The sequence below is a fragment of the Erpetoichthys calabaricus genome, chromosome 14 (assembly GCF_900747795.2).
Source record: "Erpetoichthys calabaricus chromosome 14, fErpCal1.3, whole genome shotgun sequence".
Lineage (NCBI taxonomy): Eukaryota > Metazoa > Chordata > Cladistia > Polypteriformes > Polypteridae > Erpetoichthys > Erpetoichthys calabaricus.
The window spans coordinates 13,760,593-13,780,127 of NC_041407.2; the positions used below are offsets into that span (position 1 = coordinate 13,760,593).

The 19,535-nt window shown below is 39.2% G+C and overlaps 1 protein-coding gene across 1 annotated transcript in view; it reads right to left on the minus strand.

Annotated features, from left to right (window-relative positions):
* Positions 1-307: 307 nt before the first annotated feature.
* The window catches only part of cdc42ep4b (CDC42 effector protein (Rho GTPase binding) 4b), a 41,692-nt gene continuing 22,464 nt past the window's right edge, over positions 308-19,535 (minus strand). Inside the window, exon 2 of the mRNA XM_028819999.2 lies at positions 308-5,322. Within this exon, the coding sequence (XP_028675832.1) occupies positions 4,142-5,122 (981 nt within the window). The 5' untranslated portion in view covers positions 5,123-5,322 and the 3' untranslated portion in view covers positions 308-4,141. The remainder of the gene's footprint in view (positions 5,323-19,535) is intronic.

Genomic DNA, 19,535 nt, shown 5'->3' on the forward strand with positions numbered 1-19,535 from the left:
TACTTCAAAAGTTGATAAATAGTAGAAATTCCCATTATTTATTTTTTTTTAAATAGGTAGTACTGAGGCTCTTGGTAGTGATGAATATTAAAGTCGAGTGAAAATGTTGCTGCCCCAACCCATTCTTAGTCAGAGAGCTTATCAGGCCTGACAAGACACAGCAGGCTCCGCTTGAGCTAAGTCTACCTGCAAATAAAACGCTGAATTAGCCTTTACAGAACTCTATGACTTCTTAAGCAGACATGCTCTCTACCTACTGTAATAAAAGGTTACCCCGCAGAATAACCAATAAGGAAAACACAAAAGATTCATCAAAAGCAAATATGCAGGATTCTTTATTGAAAATAAAGTAAATTTGGACACTTTGTTTTTAAATATTTAGGAAAAAATACAGAACAAAAAGGTCTTCAAGGTGTACTTTGCTTCTTAAGCTATGACTGCACATTTTCTTATTCTTTTGATGTTCTAAAACGTTTTTTTTCTTTTTTTGTATTTTTATATTAAAACAACAATAACATTTGAATATCCTGCAGATTACAAAAGAACATAGGGTACAAAAGGCTAGAGTGGCTAAGGCCGGTCAAGTCTAATTATTAAGAAGCTATTAAAGCTTAATCTCCAAATGCACTTCCTAACAAAGCACTGTCTACTCTGTGAAATTCTCCATTGTTTCATCCCATTATTCATTGTCTGCTTTATCAATCCAGCATACAGGTGACAAGAAGTTTCATTAACAAACCATACCAGTTCTCCTCTGCTTAAAATGAATTTTGCTCAAAGCTTAAAAAAAAAAAAAAAATCCAATTTACTTTAACCTCCCACACCACCCTCTGTACAACACATTTAAAGTGCTGCTGTATTCTTTAAAAAAATCTCAATGAATAGAGAACCAATTCTTCTGGCAAACCTCTCAGCACTGAACGGATTGTGTGGATAACAAGACTGACACAACCCTGCAGAATTACGTTTGGACTCCATGGATGTTACAGTTGGCAGAGTTCTTATTTCAAAATCCCCAAGTATGATTAAAAAGCAAGAAACCCATTCATTAATAATCCGCAAAATGTTTTCTAAAATACGCACTGCATAAAAATGGAGGATCTTGAATTTCAGATTATAATGTAGTGTTCCACACCCTGTGCACTGCATAAAAATGGAGGATCTTGAATTTCAGATTATAATGTAGTGTTCCACACCCTGTGTACTGCAATCGTGAAGACTAGCAGAGAGTGCAACAATTTGGATGTTGTATGGGAGGAAGAAAGTCACATCCCTGGACACATACGAATTAAGAAAAACTGTCAGTCATGAAGGAAATTATTGGGTTGTGTACTCGTATAACATGGGCTTCTAGATGAATCAATTTCGGAGTGACAATTAAGTGATTTTTGCAAATTCATCAAATAAAGTACCAACTTGATTAAGTGAGGCAAGAAAGCATATTAAACCACTGCACATATTAGGGACAAACGGGAAGGCACATAACACCATTAAAAAAAAAAAAATATACCCGCATTTAAAATAAAACTTTTAAAAAAAGTTGTGTTGTATTTCAAATTTCAGTAATTGGAAATAGGCACTACAATTAAAGTCCACGTCACCTTCCCAAGGACTATCTGAAAAATCTACTTTGGTGCGACATCAAAGGCAATTCACAGTTCACAGTCACAGCAGCTCTTCACCCTCATCTAAGTAACATTTTAGTCTAAGAGCTTTCCGTTTTTTTTAGATAAATGATTCAATTATAGATTTTCCTACAAAATTACCGCAATAAGGTTTGATTAAAAAAAGTCCACTTAAGAAGCTTTTATTATGCAAATTTTAAGGTAGAAATAGTCTAAATATAAAAATCAAATAAATTAAAGGCCACTCCCCTTCAAATAAATGTGAAGTGTCACCATTCAGTTGATACATCATTTTTGTTTTAAGTCTGCTTTGTGTGTGTGTGTGTGTGTGTGTGCGCAAAAATGAAATTAGATGAAGCAAAAAGAAAGAAGTTCAGCAACCACGGGTAGGGGATTATCCAGAGAAACGCAGCTTTATATTTTTAGAAGGTCAAAGACCCACACGACAACAATTGGCAAAATGCAAGGCTACTGAAAGCAAGAGTTATCCTTACATGTTCATGTCCTAATGATCTCCATTAAGCAGATAATAAGGATCACAATTACAACTCGAGGAAATTGATTTTTTTTTTGTCTCAGCCAGGGGGTTATGCCTCTGTTTCCATCTGGAGTAAAACACATGGAAAATAACACTGACATGAGAAGTACAATATTTCTCAGTTTAGTTTGCTTTGTTAACTGAACTGAACCTTTGGTGTTCTCTCTTTAAAGAGAACAATGGGGGGGGGGTCTTAGTAATAGCTACTCCACTCCCTGCCCTCTCTTTGAAATGAGTGCCTGTGCAGAAGCTAATCACTTGTAGTAATAACACGAATGTGTGCAGGCTGCAGATTTTTTACTTGTAATTAAAGCAAATTACAATAGTGCAAGCTGCCTGGAGCATTAACCAAAGTGTGTAATGTGCTACTTCTGAAACCCCATAATTTCAACTCCTGTGCTGCTTCTGGCAAATCTTTGGATTTTGGTCACAACTAGCACAGTGATTACCGAGATGCTTTATTTAATGAGTGCAAAGGAAGAAACAACAGAAACAGGTGCAGACTGAAACACGGCTTCTAGTACTGACAATTAGAGGCTGATGTTTCATTATCCTATTTAGTAGACATCTACCAGGCCACACTGCCTGCACCGACAGTCCTGGACTTTAAAGCAACAGGATGCCCTCTGGAAGCTGTCACTAGAAAAGTAAAGGCAGTTTTAAAACGCTGTGAAGCAGCATCATGAACACAAGTGCTGTACTTGTTTTGCATTAAGAGGACAAGCCGTACCGTGTCTACAGTATTGCAGCATCATACGCTATTCTGCGTGTAGATTTGGAACTTCTCATGTATCCATTATAAATTTCAGTATATGCAGTAAATATCTTACTCTTAAGACTTGAAGAAACGTAAAAGTTGAATATTGTTTTTGTTACCAGCCCCAGAATAGTTTAAAGTATTACACTGCATGCTGAGCAGATTTAGTGTTTCTCAGATTTTAAAAGCATCTCTGCCCAGCATTTCAGTATGCATCACCAACTCATCCACATGTAGCAAAGTGCACCACAAAAACTATAATCAACACATCTTTGCTCGCAGATTCTGTCTATTTCATATTTACAGAGTGAACCTTCGTCCAGGTTAATTACACAAACAGAAAGAACTTTTCTCAGCCCACTACAAAATTATTTACAACTAAACAGCAGCTGGGCTATTATGTTATTATGTAAGGAGCGGCAAAACTACAAAAAAAAAAAAAAAATTAAAAAGAAGAATTTACCCTATAGGTGCACATCTATAGTACTGATCAAGTGCACAAATCTAGAGAACGTTGAAGGAAAAATAACTTATCCTAACCTAAAAAATATATAACACACACAAGAAAAGGAAAAAGGAATGTGCCTGTTAACAGACGTTTTGAGGAAAATAAAGAAAACAAAACACAAACATTTGTGGTCATCTTCAGTAAAACGTTTGTGGGCTTGTGAAACTTTCCTCCAAGCTGTAATTAAAAAAAAAAACAAAAAAAAAAACGTACATTTCGACTAGAAAGAATTGGCACTTGCTGCATTAGTATTGCTGCTACCACCAGATCAACAGCTGGCAGAGGTTCAGATTTTCTTTCACAGTAGGCCGCTGCTTTGGGTGCAGGATCACGGAAGCACATCCTGTTGAAATCAAGTAGAGTTAAAGTAGCTGCCTCCATGCAGGATTTGGATCCTGATGTACCAAGAAACCCTAAGTCCTTTCCACTACCGTAATGAGTTTCCAAAAGGCACTCAAAAAAGTCTGACAGGGGGATGTCAGGGGATTGAATTTTCAGCTTCTCAAAGAATCCTCCACCCCAGTATAATGCGACTTCCAACCATTCATACTCCAACTGGGATTGTATGCAGTCATTTTTACTTCTGCTTTGTGGTGAACATTCAAATTAAAATGGCCCAGCTAGGAAGTTGTATTGCTAAACTTTTAATCTTGTGGGAATCCCAACGATTTACGGGTAACAGTTAATCAATGGGGGTTCAATTTGCTTCCACTTTAAACTCTGATTTCATCATCGTCCTCATCCATGAAGGAGAAACCTTGATCTTCTTCCTCTTTCCTGGAACGACTAACATTCACATGAGAAGGAGTCTCTTTCTCAAGTGGCTGCTTGTCATCTAATACAGCAGATCCAGAGCTAGACACCGAGCAGCTATCCACCTGATGCTGAAGGTGCCGTGGTTTAGTCTCTGGGGTGTATGGGGGAGGGTCTTCCTTTGGCGGCAAAATGCTAGCTGCTAGATTTTGCTGGCTAGCAGGCGGTGATGACACCTTTCCCATTAGCGTTCCATCCTCCTCAAAGCCCAAATCATCTTCCTCCCAGCCCTTTTTGTCCATAATGCTTAGAATATCTCCTAGCATCGATGGTCCCAAGTCTACATGGAAAGACATGATGGATTCAGCATGTTTTAGCCCACCTCCTGTTTTAGGGAGAGATGTTGTTGGGAGATCCGAGAGTTCACCAAAGTCTCTTTCATCAAAGTGCTCTGGTTCTCCCTGCAAAGAGGCTGCAGCTCCATTGACAGGCTTTTCATTGGCAATCATCTTCAGTGGGCTAGAGGAGAGACTTTTTGGTACAGAAACAATGCTCCCCCTTTGAGGTACTTCATTGTCATCATTCAGATGTGGTAGGGAGACTGCATTTTTAACAAAGGATGGCGAAGTACTGGGAAGAGCTAGAGTTGACTCCCGTTTATCTACTCGGGTTACTGACTGTGACCTTTTGCTGTGTCTGAATGTACGGGACAGGAGACTAGGCCTGGAACCAGAGCTTTGCTGATGTGCTTCCTGTTGTGGGGGCTCCCCTGATCGGGTGCTGAGAAAAGACGTATCCCCAAAAGCATCTCCACCGCGCCCAACGTGCATGGTGTGCCGAAAATCTCCCAAAGGTGCACTGATCATGTCTGCAGTGAGGTCCACACGTGAGCGGCGCTTTGACTGTGACGAATTTGACACCAGCTGCTTTAAGATAGGCATGGTTTGAGAGTTACCAATGTTACTGGTGGGGAGACAGCAATTTGTCAGACAAATTTTTCACTAATTTAAAGTTCCTGATGTGTCTGAAGGAACAGATCAGAAGGTCAGGGAACCAGCATTTCCAAATATCGCAGCATCAAGTACATTGCAAGCCAGCACCCAATGACAGGTTACAGATAAATTCAGAGCTTGGAAGTGATCTGTAATAAAAAACAAAATAAGAAAGAATTAAAAATTCAGCAAGGTGAAGCTTCATCCTAAGACCCCTCCATGACATAAAAAACATTTAAAATGTACCCTTCCCAGGCTGAGCCAATATCTACAGTATGCATGATAATTTATATACAACAGTAATAGTCACTTGATATAGATGAGCAGCTTTAGGATTCTCTGAATGTCTACATTCATGTAGTCAACATGGACTTTCAGTGGAAAGGAGGTGGCCACAACTTAAGTATAACATCTTATGATAGAGGTTTTCACACGCACCATATTATTATTATTATTATTATTATTAAACCTCATCAGACACCCGTTTTAGCTGGCAGCTCAAACTCATTCAGCAAGTTTGTACAAAAAGAACAGCAACTTAAAGCTTGCAATGTACCTCACCAGATGTAAGCCAAGTGTTTCCGACAATCAATCTCGACTAGTTGAGTTTTAACACCCCAGTACTTACTAAATTGGTAACGTATCAAGATTAGTGTATATGAGCGGGCCTTGTGTGGTAAATCTATGATAAGCAGGGTATTATTGAGATACACTACATGGTTTTAAATCTGAATGTTTGATAACAAAGCATCTTTTTCAGTAATATTTTCTAAGTTACTTTAAAATAAAACACTACAATTTATATCTTGGATCTTAACACTTAAAATACAATTAATACTCCCTTTTTTTTTTTTTTTTTTTTATAATATTACTGATTTCAAGATTGGTAATGTCAGAAACAGAGCTAATATGGGTCAGACCACCTACCGGCGTCTAACGAGCATAAAGAGACTGCAAATAAACATTTTCATATTAATAAGCATTTAATGTTCAGCATCACACGCACAGCTGAGCCCCTGAATGGAGAGCAGCTTGATAAGAAAAGCAGGCTATGCGTGTCAAGCAATTCTTCTAAACATTTGGAGGCAGAGTAACGAGCTGCACCTTAAACCAAGCACTTCAAAAGCACGTTTGACTAACACAGTGTGAAGTTCTTGCTCATGACTGACTGTCTAACTGATGGACACACAAATAAAACTGACTTGAGTCTAAGTACCAGAGACAAATTCTGCAAATGTAAAAACAAGCAGGCTGAGCAAAATGGAGGCAGGTTGGAATTTCTAGAGAATATAACATGCTGAAAAAACACAACATAAAATACAAAGAAAGTGAAAGTTAAAACCATTACTCATCTTATTTCCAAAAAACACTAAAATGTTAAAATTGCCACATACTAAGAGGAAAAATATAATAATTATATCAAACAAAAATTCATTATACATACCCTACACTCACAGATTAATATATATTCAGCACCATAGCTACCAAGAAATGAACATTTCAGTCAAAAATACTTTTTATGTGTAAGAATTTTTATTTGATAATGTTGGAAACAAAGACTAATTAGAAAAAGTGCATGAATCTGTAGAACACATTTCAGGTACAGATTACTCAGTAACAAAAATAACTATGCATGCTTTCAAAGCCCTTAACACTGAGAAATTAAGTACAATTATTCAGAGCATTTTAAATGATATAGTTTCCAAATGTGAATTTTGGATAGTTCATACCTCAAAAAGATAATCACAGACACCGAAAGATTCATAAAGTAACTGACTACCATCCTTTGAGCATCCCGCTTGAGAAGAAATGCCGACATAACGTTGGGCCTTCAGTAAGAAGTCAAGTCACATCAGTGCTGTTTACACCTTCTTAAAGGGACAACCTATTTGATGTTAATCCTATCACCAAAACACAATGGAGCACACGGAATTGAGAACCAATTGATGACCCAGACGGCTCCTCTGCACTTATTAAAGAAGTGGCAAGAAAAAAAAAAAAGATAATTATACTAAAAGAATTGAACCAGTGTTGTCTAGTGGCATGGATTCTGTTCTGCAAACTACAAGATTACTGTTTTAATAAACATCACTCTGTAATCCTAAAAAAGTCACTTAACTCAATCAAAATTCAGGAATATGGAAACAACTTCATCTATTCCTAAAATATTAAAAAATATATATTATAGAAACAAGGGGATGTGTTGGAGAAGGAAAAACAACCATAGAACAAATAATGAAGTCTGCAGGAATAAGTGCATCATCAGAGCATTAACAACTATTTAAGACTTAGCCCAGGACTGAGAGGAGGCTGGAGGAAGAACACACTTAAACAGATCATGCCTGCCATTTGTGTTAGCACAATATATTCAGAACATAACATACTAAAGCTACTTATTCCAATTCAGTGTCACAGTGGCTGCTGGAGCCACTCCTGGCAGCACAGGCACAGGGAAGGACAAGACTCCTAGACACGTCTCCAGTTTTGGACTAAATTAAATGTAAATGTAACTATTTAAACTTGTATGTAGTTAAGTATAGCAGAATAAATGAATAAAGAAACGAACAGAGGGCATGTGCACCAACATCATCCATTTTCTAAACTGCAAATTTGGTTTGGATTTTTACATCATCCATAGTTTAGAGAAATAATTCGCTGCATGTTCACAAACCTGGGCTGTTTTGTTTGCCAGGTACTTTGGCTTTACTCCCACATCTGAAAAACATGAAAGTTAATTTGACTTAAAACTCTACAATGATCCTGTGTAAGCAAACTTGCTGTGTGATGGACTGGCACACTGTCCAGTGTTGGCTCCTACTTTGCTTTTGGTATCTTCAGGAAATGTAAACTTGAATTGGACCAAGTGAGCTTGAAATTGGATGGATGGAGCTAGTCCATGAAATAACTTCACGAGGACAGCACATTTTATAAGTTTTCGACTGTACCAATTATAGTTTCAAAAAACATCAAACAGGCTTTGCAATACTACATGCAGAAATTTGAAGGTGACCAACTTTCAGGAGTATCCGTGCACATTTCTATATGCACATAAACTAAAGCAGCCAACCTGTTGAAAATGAAAAGGAATCAGACAGTTTTAATTTCAATTTTTTTTGCGTTTGTTATTTTTATCAGATTGCTTCATCATCTTACATTTATAGTGCAGATTGGCGTAAGACAAATAAAAAAAAAAAAAAAAAACGCGCACTGGACTGCTTCTATCATTTTTGAGTAGTCACCACAGCACAAGTGACTAAAACAAAAATAAAAGTATTCTGCACACAGAACTACATTCAAGAGAAAAGCAGCCACAAATATTTACTTATTTAAAAACACTGGCATACTAGAAGACAGTCTCTGCTAAAGAGGGTTTTTTTCCCCCCAAGAAAACATCATTATGACATGTTCTGTTTGCTCAAGTGTAAAGCTCATTGTGAGCAGGGACACCATTTTCTTCAAACAATGTAATATGGCACATAATAAGTGACTGGGATCAGAGTCCAAACAGGGTGAAGATAAATTAAAGTAGGAGAAAAAAAAAACCACAACAACAACCAGAGAAGACTGAAAGGATATCTACAGAACATGGGAAATAACTGGACCCCCGGCCAACTAAATAATGGAGGATCCACATTTGTGCTGACCATGGTATGAGCAACAACCACCATGACATACAGTCCCACCACTGTTAACACCAGGAACAGGCATACACGTGCAATTTAACAGACAGCTCATTCACGTGTGTCTATGTATCTCACGCCTATCCTTTGATGAAAATTCAGCGGGCATTATTATTTTTTTTTTTAATTCACAATGGAATTAGTAATTTTCTTAAAGAAAAGCAAATAAACAATTACCATAAAATGACCATAAAAATCATGATTTACATACATCAGCTGGGCTATTAAATTTATATTACTACCAAATTTGTACTCAGTTATGCAGTAGGAGTTGCCAGTTCTATTTTTTAACCCCATGTCTTCCCTTCGGAGTGGCAGGGAGCAGAGGTCTATCGCAACAGCATTGGGTGCAGAGCTGGAACTAGCCCTGTATGGAGCAGACCCCCTTTCACATTCATGTTCACTTGCACTTGACCAATCTGATATGTAGCAGACCAACTATAGCAAGCACAAAATTCAACTCTGAGAATCTCTGCAGATGAATGAGTGCAGATGTGTGGTATAAGCATTCTAATCTACTTGTGGGGAGGGTTATCAAGACCCTGTGAAGTGGTCAACATTTTCAGTTCATTTGTGTGTCTATTCCTTTTTTTGAAATAATTATTTAAATCTCCAGAAACATCTGCCTGTGCAAAAGACCAGAACAGCATTAAACAGGCATGTGTGGTCCTGTGATTCCAGCTTGCAAGCAAGTTAAAACTCTTTGCTTTAAGACTCTTTAACCACTCACTACGGCCTTCTGTTATGCTGCAAATACAAATCATCTCCAACACCAAAAGAACTACTGCTGATTAAACAATCCTCAAAGTGCAGTGTCTCCATTAACTGAAGCCATTACAGTGCACAGTATATTATATGAGCTCACAGCCACAGCAGTGTGCACTTTTTGGCAATAAATTCACTCTAGTCTTGAGGATATGCTAACTGCAAGGTTCACCATCCAAGGCTTTTTAATTAACTGTTTTCCAAACATGTTCAGTGCATCCGGAAAGTATTCACAGCCCATCACTTTTTCCACATCCATATTACTAACCGAGAATAAACTGGATATGGACGCAGGGACACGGCGATGGGACCATGAGACGTACTGCGCAGGCGCGCGTCTCATAAACCGCAAGCGAAGTTGTATCCACCGCGAATGAAGGAGTCACGGCCCAAGAACGAAAGAGCACAACTAACGTGAATGAGAAATGAAGCAACAACGCGCCCATAGCTACCACTAATGACACAACCACACAAAAAAGAGGATTCTGCGCTGCACCCCAGAGTCAAACGTGAGAGGCTACGGAGGCCCCACAGGTCCACAAAGATAGTACGAAAGGCGCAGGCGTCACCGCCATATTGTGAGTGGCACTACTGCGGAGTGAAGTTAGGAATAATGTGCTGCTTGGTATTGTACAAACCGCAGAACGCTTTACACCAAATTCAAACACAATACAGCTCAACGATACAAACACGAGCCTACCTGGATAAGATCAATGAACGCAGGCGCCTACAACGCGCGTCTGAAACTGCGGAAGCAAAGCAGGCACGGGTTCAAAACGAAAGACCACAACTGACGGAGATAAATAATCTCTTTCAAATCTATTTCGGGTTACCCAAGACCAGGGGTTGGTGAGCGAAGCGAGCAGGGGGCAGAGCCCCCTAGTTTTCTTATGTTACAGCCTTATTCCAAAATGGATTAAATTCATTTTTTTCCTCAGAATTCTACACACAACACCCCATAATGACAACGTGAAAAAAGCTTGAGGTTTTTGCAAATTTATTAAAAATAAACTGAGAAATCACATGTACATAAGTATTCACAGACTTTGCTCAATACTTTGTCGATGCACCTTTGGCAGCAATTACAGCCTCAAGTCTTTTTGAATATGATGCCTCAAGCTTGGCACACCTATCCTTGGCCCGTTTCGCCCGTTCCTCTTTGCAGCACCTCTCAAGCTCCATCAGGTTGGATGGGAAGTGTCGGTGCACAGCCATTTTAAGATCTCTCCAGAGATGTTCAATCAGATTCAAGTCTGGGCTCTGGCTGGGCCACTCAAGGACATTCACAGAGTTGTCCTGAAGCCACTCCTTTGATATCTTGGCTGTGTGCTTAGGGTGATTGTCCTGCTGAAAGATGAACCGTCGCCCCCGTCTGAGGTCAAGAGCGCTCTGGAGCAGGTTTTCATCCAGGATGTCTCTGTACATTGCTGCAGTCATCTTTCCCTTTATCCTGACTAGTCTCCCAGTCCCTGCCGCTGAAAAACATCCCCACAGCATGACGCTGCCACCACCATGCATCACTGTAGGGATGGTATTGGCCTGGTGATGAGCGGTGCCTGGTTTCCTCCAAACGTGATGCCTGGCATTCACACCAAAGAGTTCAATCTTTCTCTCATCAGACCAGAGAATTTTCTTTCTCATGGTCTGAGAATCCTTCAGGTGCCTTTTGGCAAACTCCAGGCGGGCTGCCATGTGCCTTTTACTAAGGAGTTGCTTCCATCTGGCCACTCTACCATACAGGCCTGATTGGTGGATTGCTGCAGAGATGGTTGTCCTTCTGCAAGGTTCTCCTCTCTCCACAGAGGACCTCTGGAGCTCTGACAGAGTGACCATCAGGTTCTTGGTCACCTCCCTGACTAAGACCCTTCTCCCCCGATTGCTCAATTTAGATGGCCAGCTCTAGGAAGAGTCCTGGTGGTTTCAAACTTCTTCCACTTACGGATGAAGGAGGTCACTGTGCTCACTGGGACCTTCAAAGCAGCAGAAATTTTTCTGTAACCTTCCCGAGATTTGTGCCTCGAGACAATCCTGTCTTGGAGGTCTACAGACAATTCCTTTGACTTCATGCTTGGTTTGTGCTCTGACATGAACTGTCAACTGTGGGACCTTATATAGACAGGTGTGTGCCTTTCCAAATCATGTCCAATCAACTGAACTTACCACAGGTGGACTCCAATTAAGCTGTAGAAACATCTCAAGGATGATCGGGGAATCAGGATGCACCTGAGCTCAATTTTGACCTTCATGGCAAAGGCTGTGAATACTTATGTACATGTGCTTTCTCAATTTTTTATAAATTTGCAAAAATCTCAAGTAAACTTTTTTCACGTTGTCATTATGGGGTGTTGTGTGTAGAATTCTGAGGAAAAAAATGAATTTAATCCATTTTGGAATAAGGCTGTAACATAACAAAATGTGATGCGCTGTCAATACTTTCCGGATGCACTGTACATATTGGATGCTCAATGTAGACTTAACAGAAAGGTTTAATCAATAAACACCTCCCAAACACAATCTACATTTTTACCAACATATCATTTGGGGATGCACACTGGCATCGTAGCACTCACTACTGCTTCAGTTTTAGGCACTGGGATCAGATTTCCAGGCCCAGTTATTCGTGGCACAGAATTCGCCTATCCTCCTCATAGGGATGGGCTTTAATGTAGTGGAAATTCTGGCTCAGAAAATAATGGGCCATAAATGTCAAAGAGTGAATGAAATAAACAAAAAGCTATTCTACCATGTATCTCTTTGTGTATTTTGTCCTTAAAACGTTTGAAACAGAACAGATCCCTAACATTCTCTTCAAATGAAAATCCTAATAAATTCACATAACTATTTGCAGAGAAGATGGATGGCATACCACTTACCACCCAAAAATCACAAAATTAGATTGATTAAATTTTGCTTATGAAAATACATGGCACTGATCAACAGAATATTTTTTCAAATTTTGCTTATGAAAATACATGGCATTGATCAACAGAATATTTTTTCAGCTTATAAACTGAAGACTGCCTTCACGAGGAACACGAGGTATTCCGTTCTCTGGTTTTCCTCTAAATACCAACAGCATGCAATTCTAAATTCATCCAAAGTGATGGAGTGTGAGTGTGTGCAACGCGAGATGGACTGGCTTGAATGCACGCAAACAATAGATTGGACTTGGAAAATGACTGAAGGAAATACAGACTCACAATTTCTGATTAAGCATCCTACAATGTATGCATTTAGTCCTTGGCTCTTAAAACCAACTAGCGTATCAGTATAATTGTTCAGCTTTGTCAAAATTAGAAGCAGAACGTATTCAGCACATCCAGCACAACCACCCTTAACAGCACTTTGCCTGAAATTTATTTCTCTCTCCTGAAGGAGCCAGACTTCTGTACATCTGTTACCAGAGACTCATTATGCTGAAACTGTGTCTAAAGAGAACCATTCATCAAAACTGTTGCATCGTCTGCTGCCTGATTTCATAGTTATTAAAAGTAAGGCACATTGCTCTGCTGGCCTTTTTAAATTTCTAATGGATTATATCTTTTTTCTTAGCTTATGATGATGTGAGACTTTGTAAAATAAAAGTAAAGAAATCTCTCACATTTTTTTATGACTTCAAAGGAGAAAGTAGCAATCTTAAAGCACATATTTTAGAAATACATTTGAAGCATAATAAAAAAGACTACTTAATTGTACACAAACAGATTTAACTAAAGAAGAAAACACACACAATTGGATTCCAGTTTCATTCATCAGATTTTGAGGCAGCCAGCTGTAGCTCACGTGACAGCTGCCAAGTGTGTGAACATTTTTGTTGCCCTGCGTCTGTTATACTCGCATTAGTTCGCGTTTTAGTCTTTTACTGACTTATTGGCAAAGTTATTTTTATTAATTAACTCACACATCTTCAAATATTGAAGGTACAATATGAATTGAAAAAGCAGGGGCAACGTTATTGATAAACATTTTGCTGACCAATAAGTATCTACTTTATGGGGGTTATTAGATTAGGGTCATCATTTACTTCACTTCCATGGCCTGCATTACTTGGCAGCTTCTGTACAAAAGTGCTTTTTTTTTTACTTCGACAAACTTTTTTGTAATTGTAATTATTAATGTTAAGATTTGGCCTCTGGGTTGCTACTACAATTTACTTTTTTTAAAACAGATTTTTAAGTTGATGATCTGCTGCTGTCATCGCCGACCTGAACTTTGGCTCGTCTCAATTGCCTTGTGGAGAAGCTGTGAACTTCAGAGAGAGGTCACATGGCGAGCACAGATGACAACGTGTTAATGTAGTAAACCTTAAGGAGTGCAAAGCGAGTTATATTAAAATATTTCTGCACTGCAATCACTACTGCCAATGGAGCTGTCTCACACCATATCAGAGAAACAGCTTGTCTGAGGACAGCTAAGGCAAAGATCCGGAGTGAGGATAAGCGTAAGACAGAAACAATTCAAAACTGGCCAGCCTCGAGCACTTTTTAGTTGAAGGAACTATCATATCGCAAGGTGAGTTATGGTCAGCTCATCTATTGTGGCCTTTTGGGTACTGCGGAGAACCAGGTTTAACCTCCTATTTAAGACTCTGTTTAATGCTGGATGGGTTACATGAGATGACTCCAGAAGCAAGAGGGAGTCTGGAGACTAATGAATAAGATATGCTAAAAAAGTGAGGAAATTACGATTAAAGCAGAGATATGTGACCCAGACTTTGAAATGAAGTTTGAATTCATCCACGTTACTGAACAGAAGGGAGTTGCATCATCATGATGTTTATTTTTAAACTTGGCAACAGAAATGATTCACTCTGCTGTGACCACTCTAAAGATGATTCTTTCTGACACTGGTGTTTTCAACCATTCAACTTTGGATGGAACGGACTTCTGAACAGCATGTTCCTTTTGAGGACAAAGCAAGCTGGACACTCTGTATTCGAATGTTAATACTTTTAAATGTAAACCTGTGGTACATCTGGACGGGTCCATCTTACTGCCACCTACAAGCCTGTTATTGACAGCAGCAGCTCTTCATTATCCTTATATGTGTTTGGGGGAGGTTGTCATTTATTATAATAATATTTAACTTCATATACTTTTTCTCTTCTCTTGAGCCTTGGTAAAGTTTTAATTTCCCTTTGGGGATAAATAAATGTATCTAATCTAAATGTGTTCAGATTACAAATTCTTATACTTGGAACTACCAGGAAACATCAACTGAGCACAAAGTGAAGCTGGTAATTTGGATCACTAGGGTTTACAATAAAGTTCATGTGGCTTACTCAATATGAATGTGAATACAGTTTTAGTGTAAATATAACATTTCTAATCTGGTAGCATTTGAACTACAGTGGAAATGTATCTACTCACAAATAAACACACCGAGCTAGGAAGGAACAAATATTTAATTACTAATTGCTCTTAAATGCAGAGTGTTAGATTTTGCTGAAATTACAAACAAACTATTTTCTATTGTCCTGACCTTGATACAAACAGACCCCCGTAGCAATACATTAGCTGAAAAAGCCAAAGAGGGAATTCTCAATGTCATTCTCACAGTGGCCTGCTTCTCTGCACTGCAGAGTTCTGCTACAATTAACCTTAAGTTGTCTGTCTGATATTCGATCCTAGAAAGACACAAATATGCATAACTAGCCAACCCGCGGCGTAGCATACGCTGCATAATTATGTATTGATGGGTGAACACTTCCTGAAAAACAAAGTTGTCCAAATGGGGTGGGTTTGAGGATACGACTGTAAGTGAATGAAAAGATGGAACTCTGGAGAGAAGGCGGTCAAATGGGCCCAAGAGGTTTTGGGTCCTAACCATCCAACGACGGGTCAGCACAACCGGTAAAGACTCTTCCGCAGGTTCACCTACGGAACCCGTGTTAGGACATTTACATCCTCTAGATAGGCAAGTTCGATCGTCTGATGCCCATTCTGCCCCCGCCATTCTAGTCTGCCGATTTCTTAAGTCATCGTTCAGTACGCACTGCCTGCTCATGTGTCCGCCCCCAACTCCTCACCTGAATTGCTTTCGTCTGTGTACAGTCCACATGCACTTGTGAGTCACGCGGACTGTTCATTTTCCACACACCGCCTCAGTCGCATGCACCTGTGAGCCATGTTCAGGCCGGGTGAGGTTTCCCGTGTTAGTCCAATTAAGCCAAAGGCTCCACACTTGGTGGTGCCCTTCCGTCAATTCCTTTCAGTTTCAGCTTTGCAACCATACTCCCAAAGACTTTGGTTACCCGGTTGGCTGCCCGGCGGGTCATGGGAATAACGCCACCAGATCGGCAGTCGGCATCGTGTATGGTCGGAACTACGATGGTATGTGATCTTCGAACCTCCGACTTTCGTTCTTGATTAATGAACACATTCTTGGCAAATGCTTTCGCTCTCGCGTCATGGTCGGCTGTTTAGTGAATCGTTGGTGGCCGGGGCTTTGTGAGTTGGCGGGCGTGGCTGTCTTGCATGCGTCTTGCTTGCCATGGACTTACTGAATATTATATATGTATATATATATAGATTCTAAGCAATAAAAAAAAAAACCACAGGATGAAAGGATGAATGAACTCAACATTAATGAACAAATGCAAAAGTGGTCCTCAGTTCTTAAATTCCTCAAAGCCAGTTCTCTCTCAAGTCTTGCAGACAACTCACTAACATCAATGGAGATTATTCTTTGACAGAAGTGCTTAGCTGGTTAACTGTACTTAATTTTCACCTCAAAGCCTACATGACCTCATATAACGCAAGTTCCACCTTTCCATTATTACACGTTCGAGCTGATGCCCTCCAAACACTGCAATTACAATATATTAACATTTGTAATACTCTGTTGCAACATGCATAGGAAAACTTTTGCAAAACAGAAAATTAATATGCAAGTGCATGCACTGGACATGCAGTGTACTAGAATACTATAATACTAGTAAAACTAAAAACCAAGGAATAGGGTACAAATGTAAAGGAAAATGTGGAGAAAAATGAAATATTATTTGATTGGATAAAAAAGGTGATGGCACATAGACATGAAAAAAAAAAAAAACACAACATTATCGCTCGGCGACATTACTATTTATTTTTTTGCAGCTGTTCTCCATAGGAGTTTCTTACCATTCTCTGTAAGCCCCTTTGTTTTACCAATATACAGTGCCTGAAACTACAGCACAGACACACTTAATGCTCAAAGTCAAAAAGTCATCCTGACAGCAGCAGCAAGCAATCTATACATCTTAAACCAGGGGAAAAGAAATGTCATCAATTACAGTCAACCAAAAGCTTCACATGCACTATTGAGACTTTCCTAACTCCTACCCTCTCTCTTCAGTAATCACATCACATGCAAGATCAGCTAGATTTGAAAGGGAGGACAGTGAATGAGGAAGAAAGAGAAAAACAAGCAAGCATATGAGGTAGGAAAAAAGGCAGAAGGAAGGAGCTTTAAGATAAGCACATCAGAGGTCTGAGATCGCCAGGAGTGCTTTGCAAATGGAAGTCTAATCCACAAAATCTGCCAACACCTTTTGTTTCTTTATCTTTTCTGAACCGAGTAATCCCTATCTTCTATCTTCCGAGTTGGCTCTACAAGGTCTTTTAATTTGAACTACCTCAGATAGGAAAGCGGACCTGTGAAAAAAGATCTGCTTGTAGCCGAGGGTGTGTGGCAGTAATGCTTCCTTTGACTTCCAGATTTTGAGGAGCTAGTTTTAACAATCTAACACTGAGCAACTTACAGAAACCTGTGCACATTAAACATCCTAATATTTAATGGGGGAATCTGTATTTTCATTTTGGACATAAGCTTCTAAGCTAAGCAGATAGTAAAATGTCAAATGATTAAATGCAAGCTGCAGTGTTTCTTTATAAGGTAAGAGTCCTGTCCTTCATACCTGTGTTTCTCAATCCCTCTCCTACTCCAACAACTGCACTAAATTCACTAATGGAAACCAACCAAAAAGGTCTTCGGATTTTATTCACCAAGGGCAAAGCTTTTACGATTGCACTTGATTGACACCTACAAGTACCTCTGATCACTGTGCTCAATCCACCAAAGGAGACCTCAAGCTCCTCAAATGCAGGTGGAGTTGGTGCCTTGATGCGTCATGCTGAAGGCTGCTCTACCAGCCAATGAAGGGCTGCAGCCTTGTGATCGCTCACGTAAGTACAAGGCAGTGTTGCGAGGAACATTCACATACGCACATTTGCAGGATGACTGATTTATAAAGGGTACATTGTATAGAAATGTGCGTATGCCACACATTACAAATGTGACTTTTTTTTTTTTTTTTGACCATATGCATACTTTCACACTTGAATCCATGCAACATTTTATAAATGAGACCCCTAAACATTTGGAGGAGTGTTCTGTGGTCAGATGAAACAAAAAATTAAATGTCTGACCAGAATGATCATTACTATGTATGGAGATGAAGCGTTTAAGCCAAAGAACACTATCCCAACTGCGGATCATGAATAAATAAATGGCATCATGAGAGAGGAGTATCTAGAAACTCTGAAGCAATGCTCCAAGACATTAAGCAGAAAGTTAAAACTTGGTCGCAAATGTGTCTTCCAGCAGGACAAAAATGCAAAGCACACTTCCAGAGTTGTAAGAAAACGGTTTTAAAGCAACATGGTGAACATACTGGAGTGACCACTACAAAAACCTGACTTGAATCTCATAGATAATTAGTGGGCTGAACTGAAAATGAATATCCAGCAAGGAGGTCCACAAACCTGACTTACGTCAGTTCGCTCAGGAGGAACGGACAAAAACTCCTGCCACATATTGTGAGAAGCTTATGGAAGACAACCCTAAGTGTTTCATTCAAGCTAAGTGAAGTAAACGGCAATGCCACCAGATACCAATAAAGTGTATGGTAACCTTTGACTCGCTGAAAATTAGATTTATTTCAGCTTTTACTTACTAAATCCATTACCACTAATTCTGACAGTACCACTTATGGAAATAGATTCCCTTGTTAAACCTATTAAAGCATGTATACTAACATGTGCAATTGTGAAACATTCAGTTTGAAAGGTTTTAGCCTGGGTGTAAGTTTTCTTAAGTTCTGGTCTCAACTGCATATACACACAATAGTGATAATAGATTAGTCATGAATATCTTTAAATTTCCATGAATGTTCAACAATCAACTATCCTAATCAGCTGTATAGTAATAAGCTCATCATATCATTTCAGTTACAAAAAACACTGATTTATTACTTTGACCCTCTCTAATCACCGAGATGACCCCCAGATTTAGTCAAGCATGTCTAAAAATAATGGAGAGCTGCAGTAACTCCCAAGAGCGCTTGACCGGTCCTGGGCTTGCTAGTTCTAATGGCAGAATCCATTACAGTATTTAAAGGACCTGTTGGTTCAGCACTCTAACCAGAATTGAGCACAAGCAAAACCACACAGAATAGTTAAGTGTGGAGAGCTTAGTGTAACACCACTAATCATCAACACAGAGGTTAATAAGATTTACATTACATCTTCATGGTGCCTTATCAAATGTGTGAGTGGTGCAATTGTTGAATCTAATTTTCTGCCCTACAAAAGAAGACAAAAAAAAACAAAACAAAAAAACAATGGCACTCAGATTAGAAAATGAAAGAGATGAAATTCCTTTCAACAAGTGAAGGGTATTTATATACTTAGAATCTGTAAAGCATGCTTGACAACATTTTTAATATGTCAGCAGACTCAAAGTAAAACTAAAAGCCAGACAGGTAATTTATAAAGCATACATAACTTGACTTGTTTTAAACTAGGCGCAGGAATCAGTGCTTTATTTAGTGTTGCTTTCTTATAATCTATGACAACTTTATATGCCCTCTTTGTCACTTCTCTTGGTACAACAGATCTTTAAGGTGCCATACCTGGACCTTGTGCGCGGCTACCAAG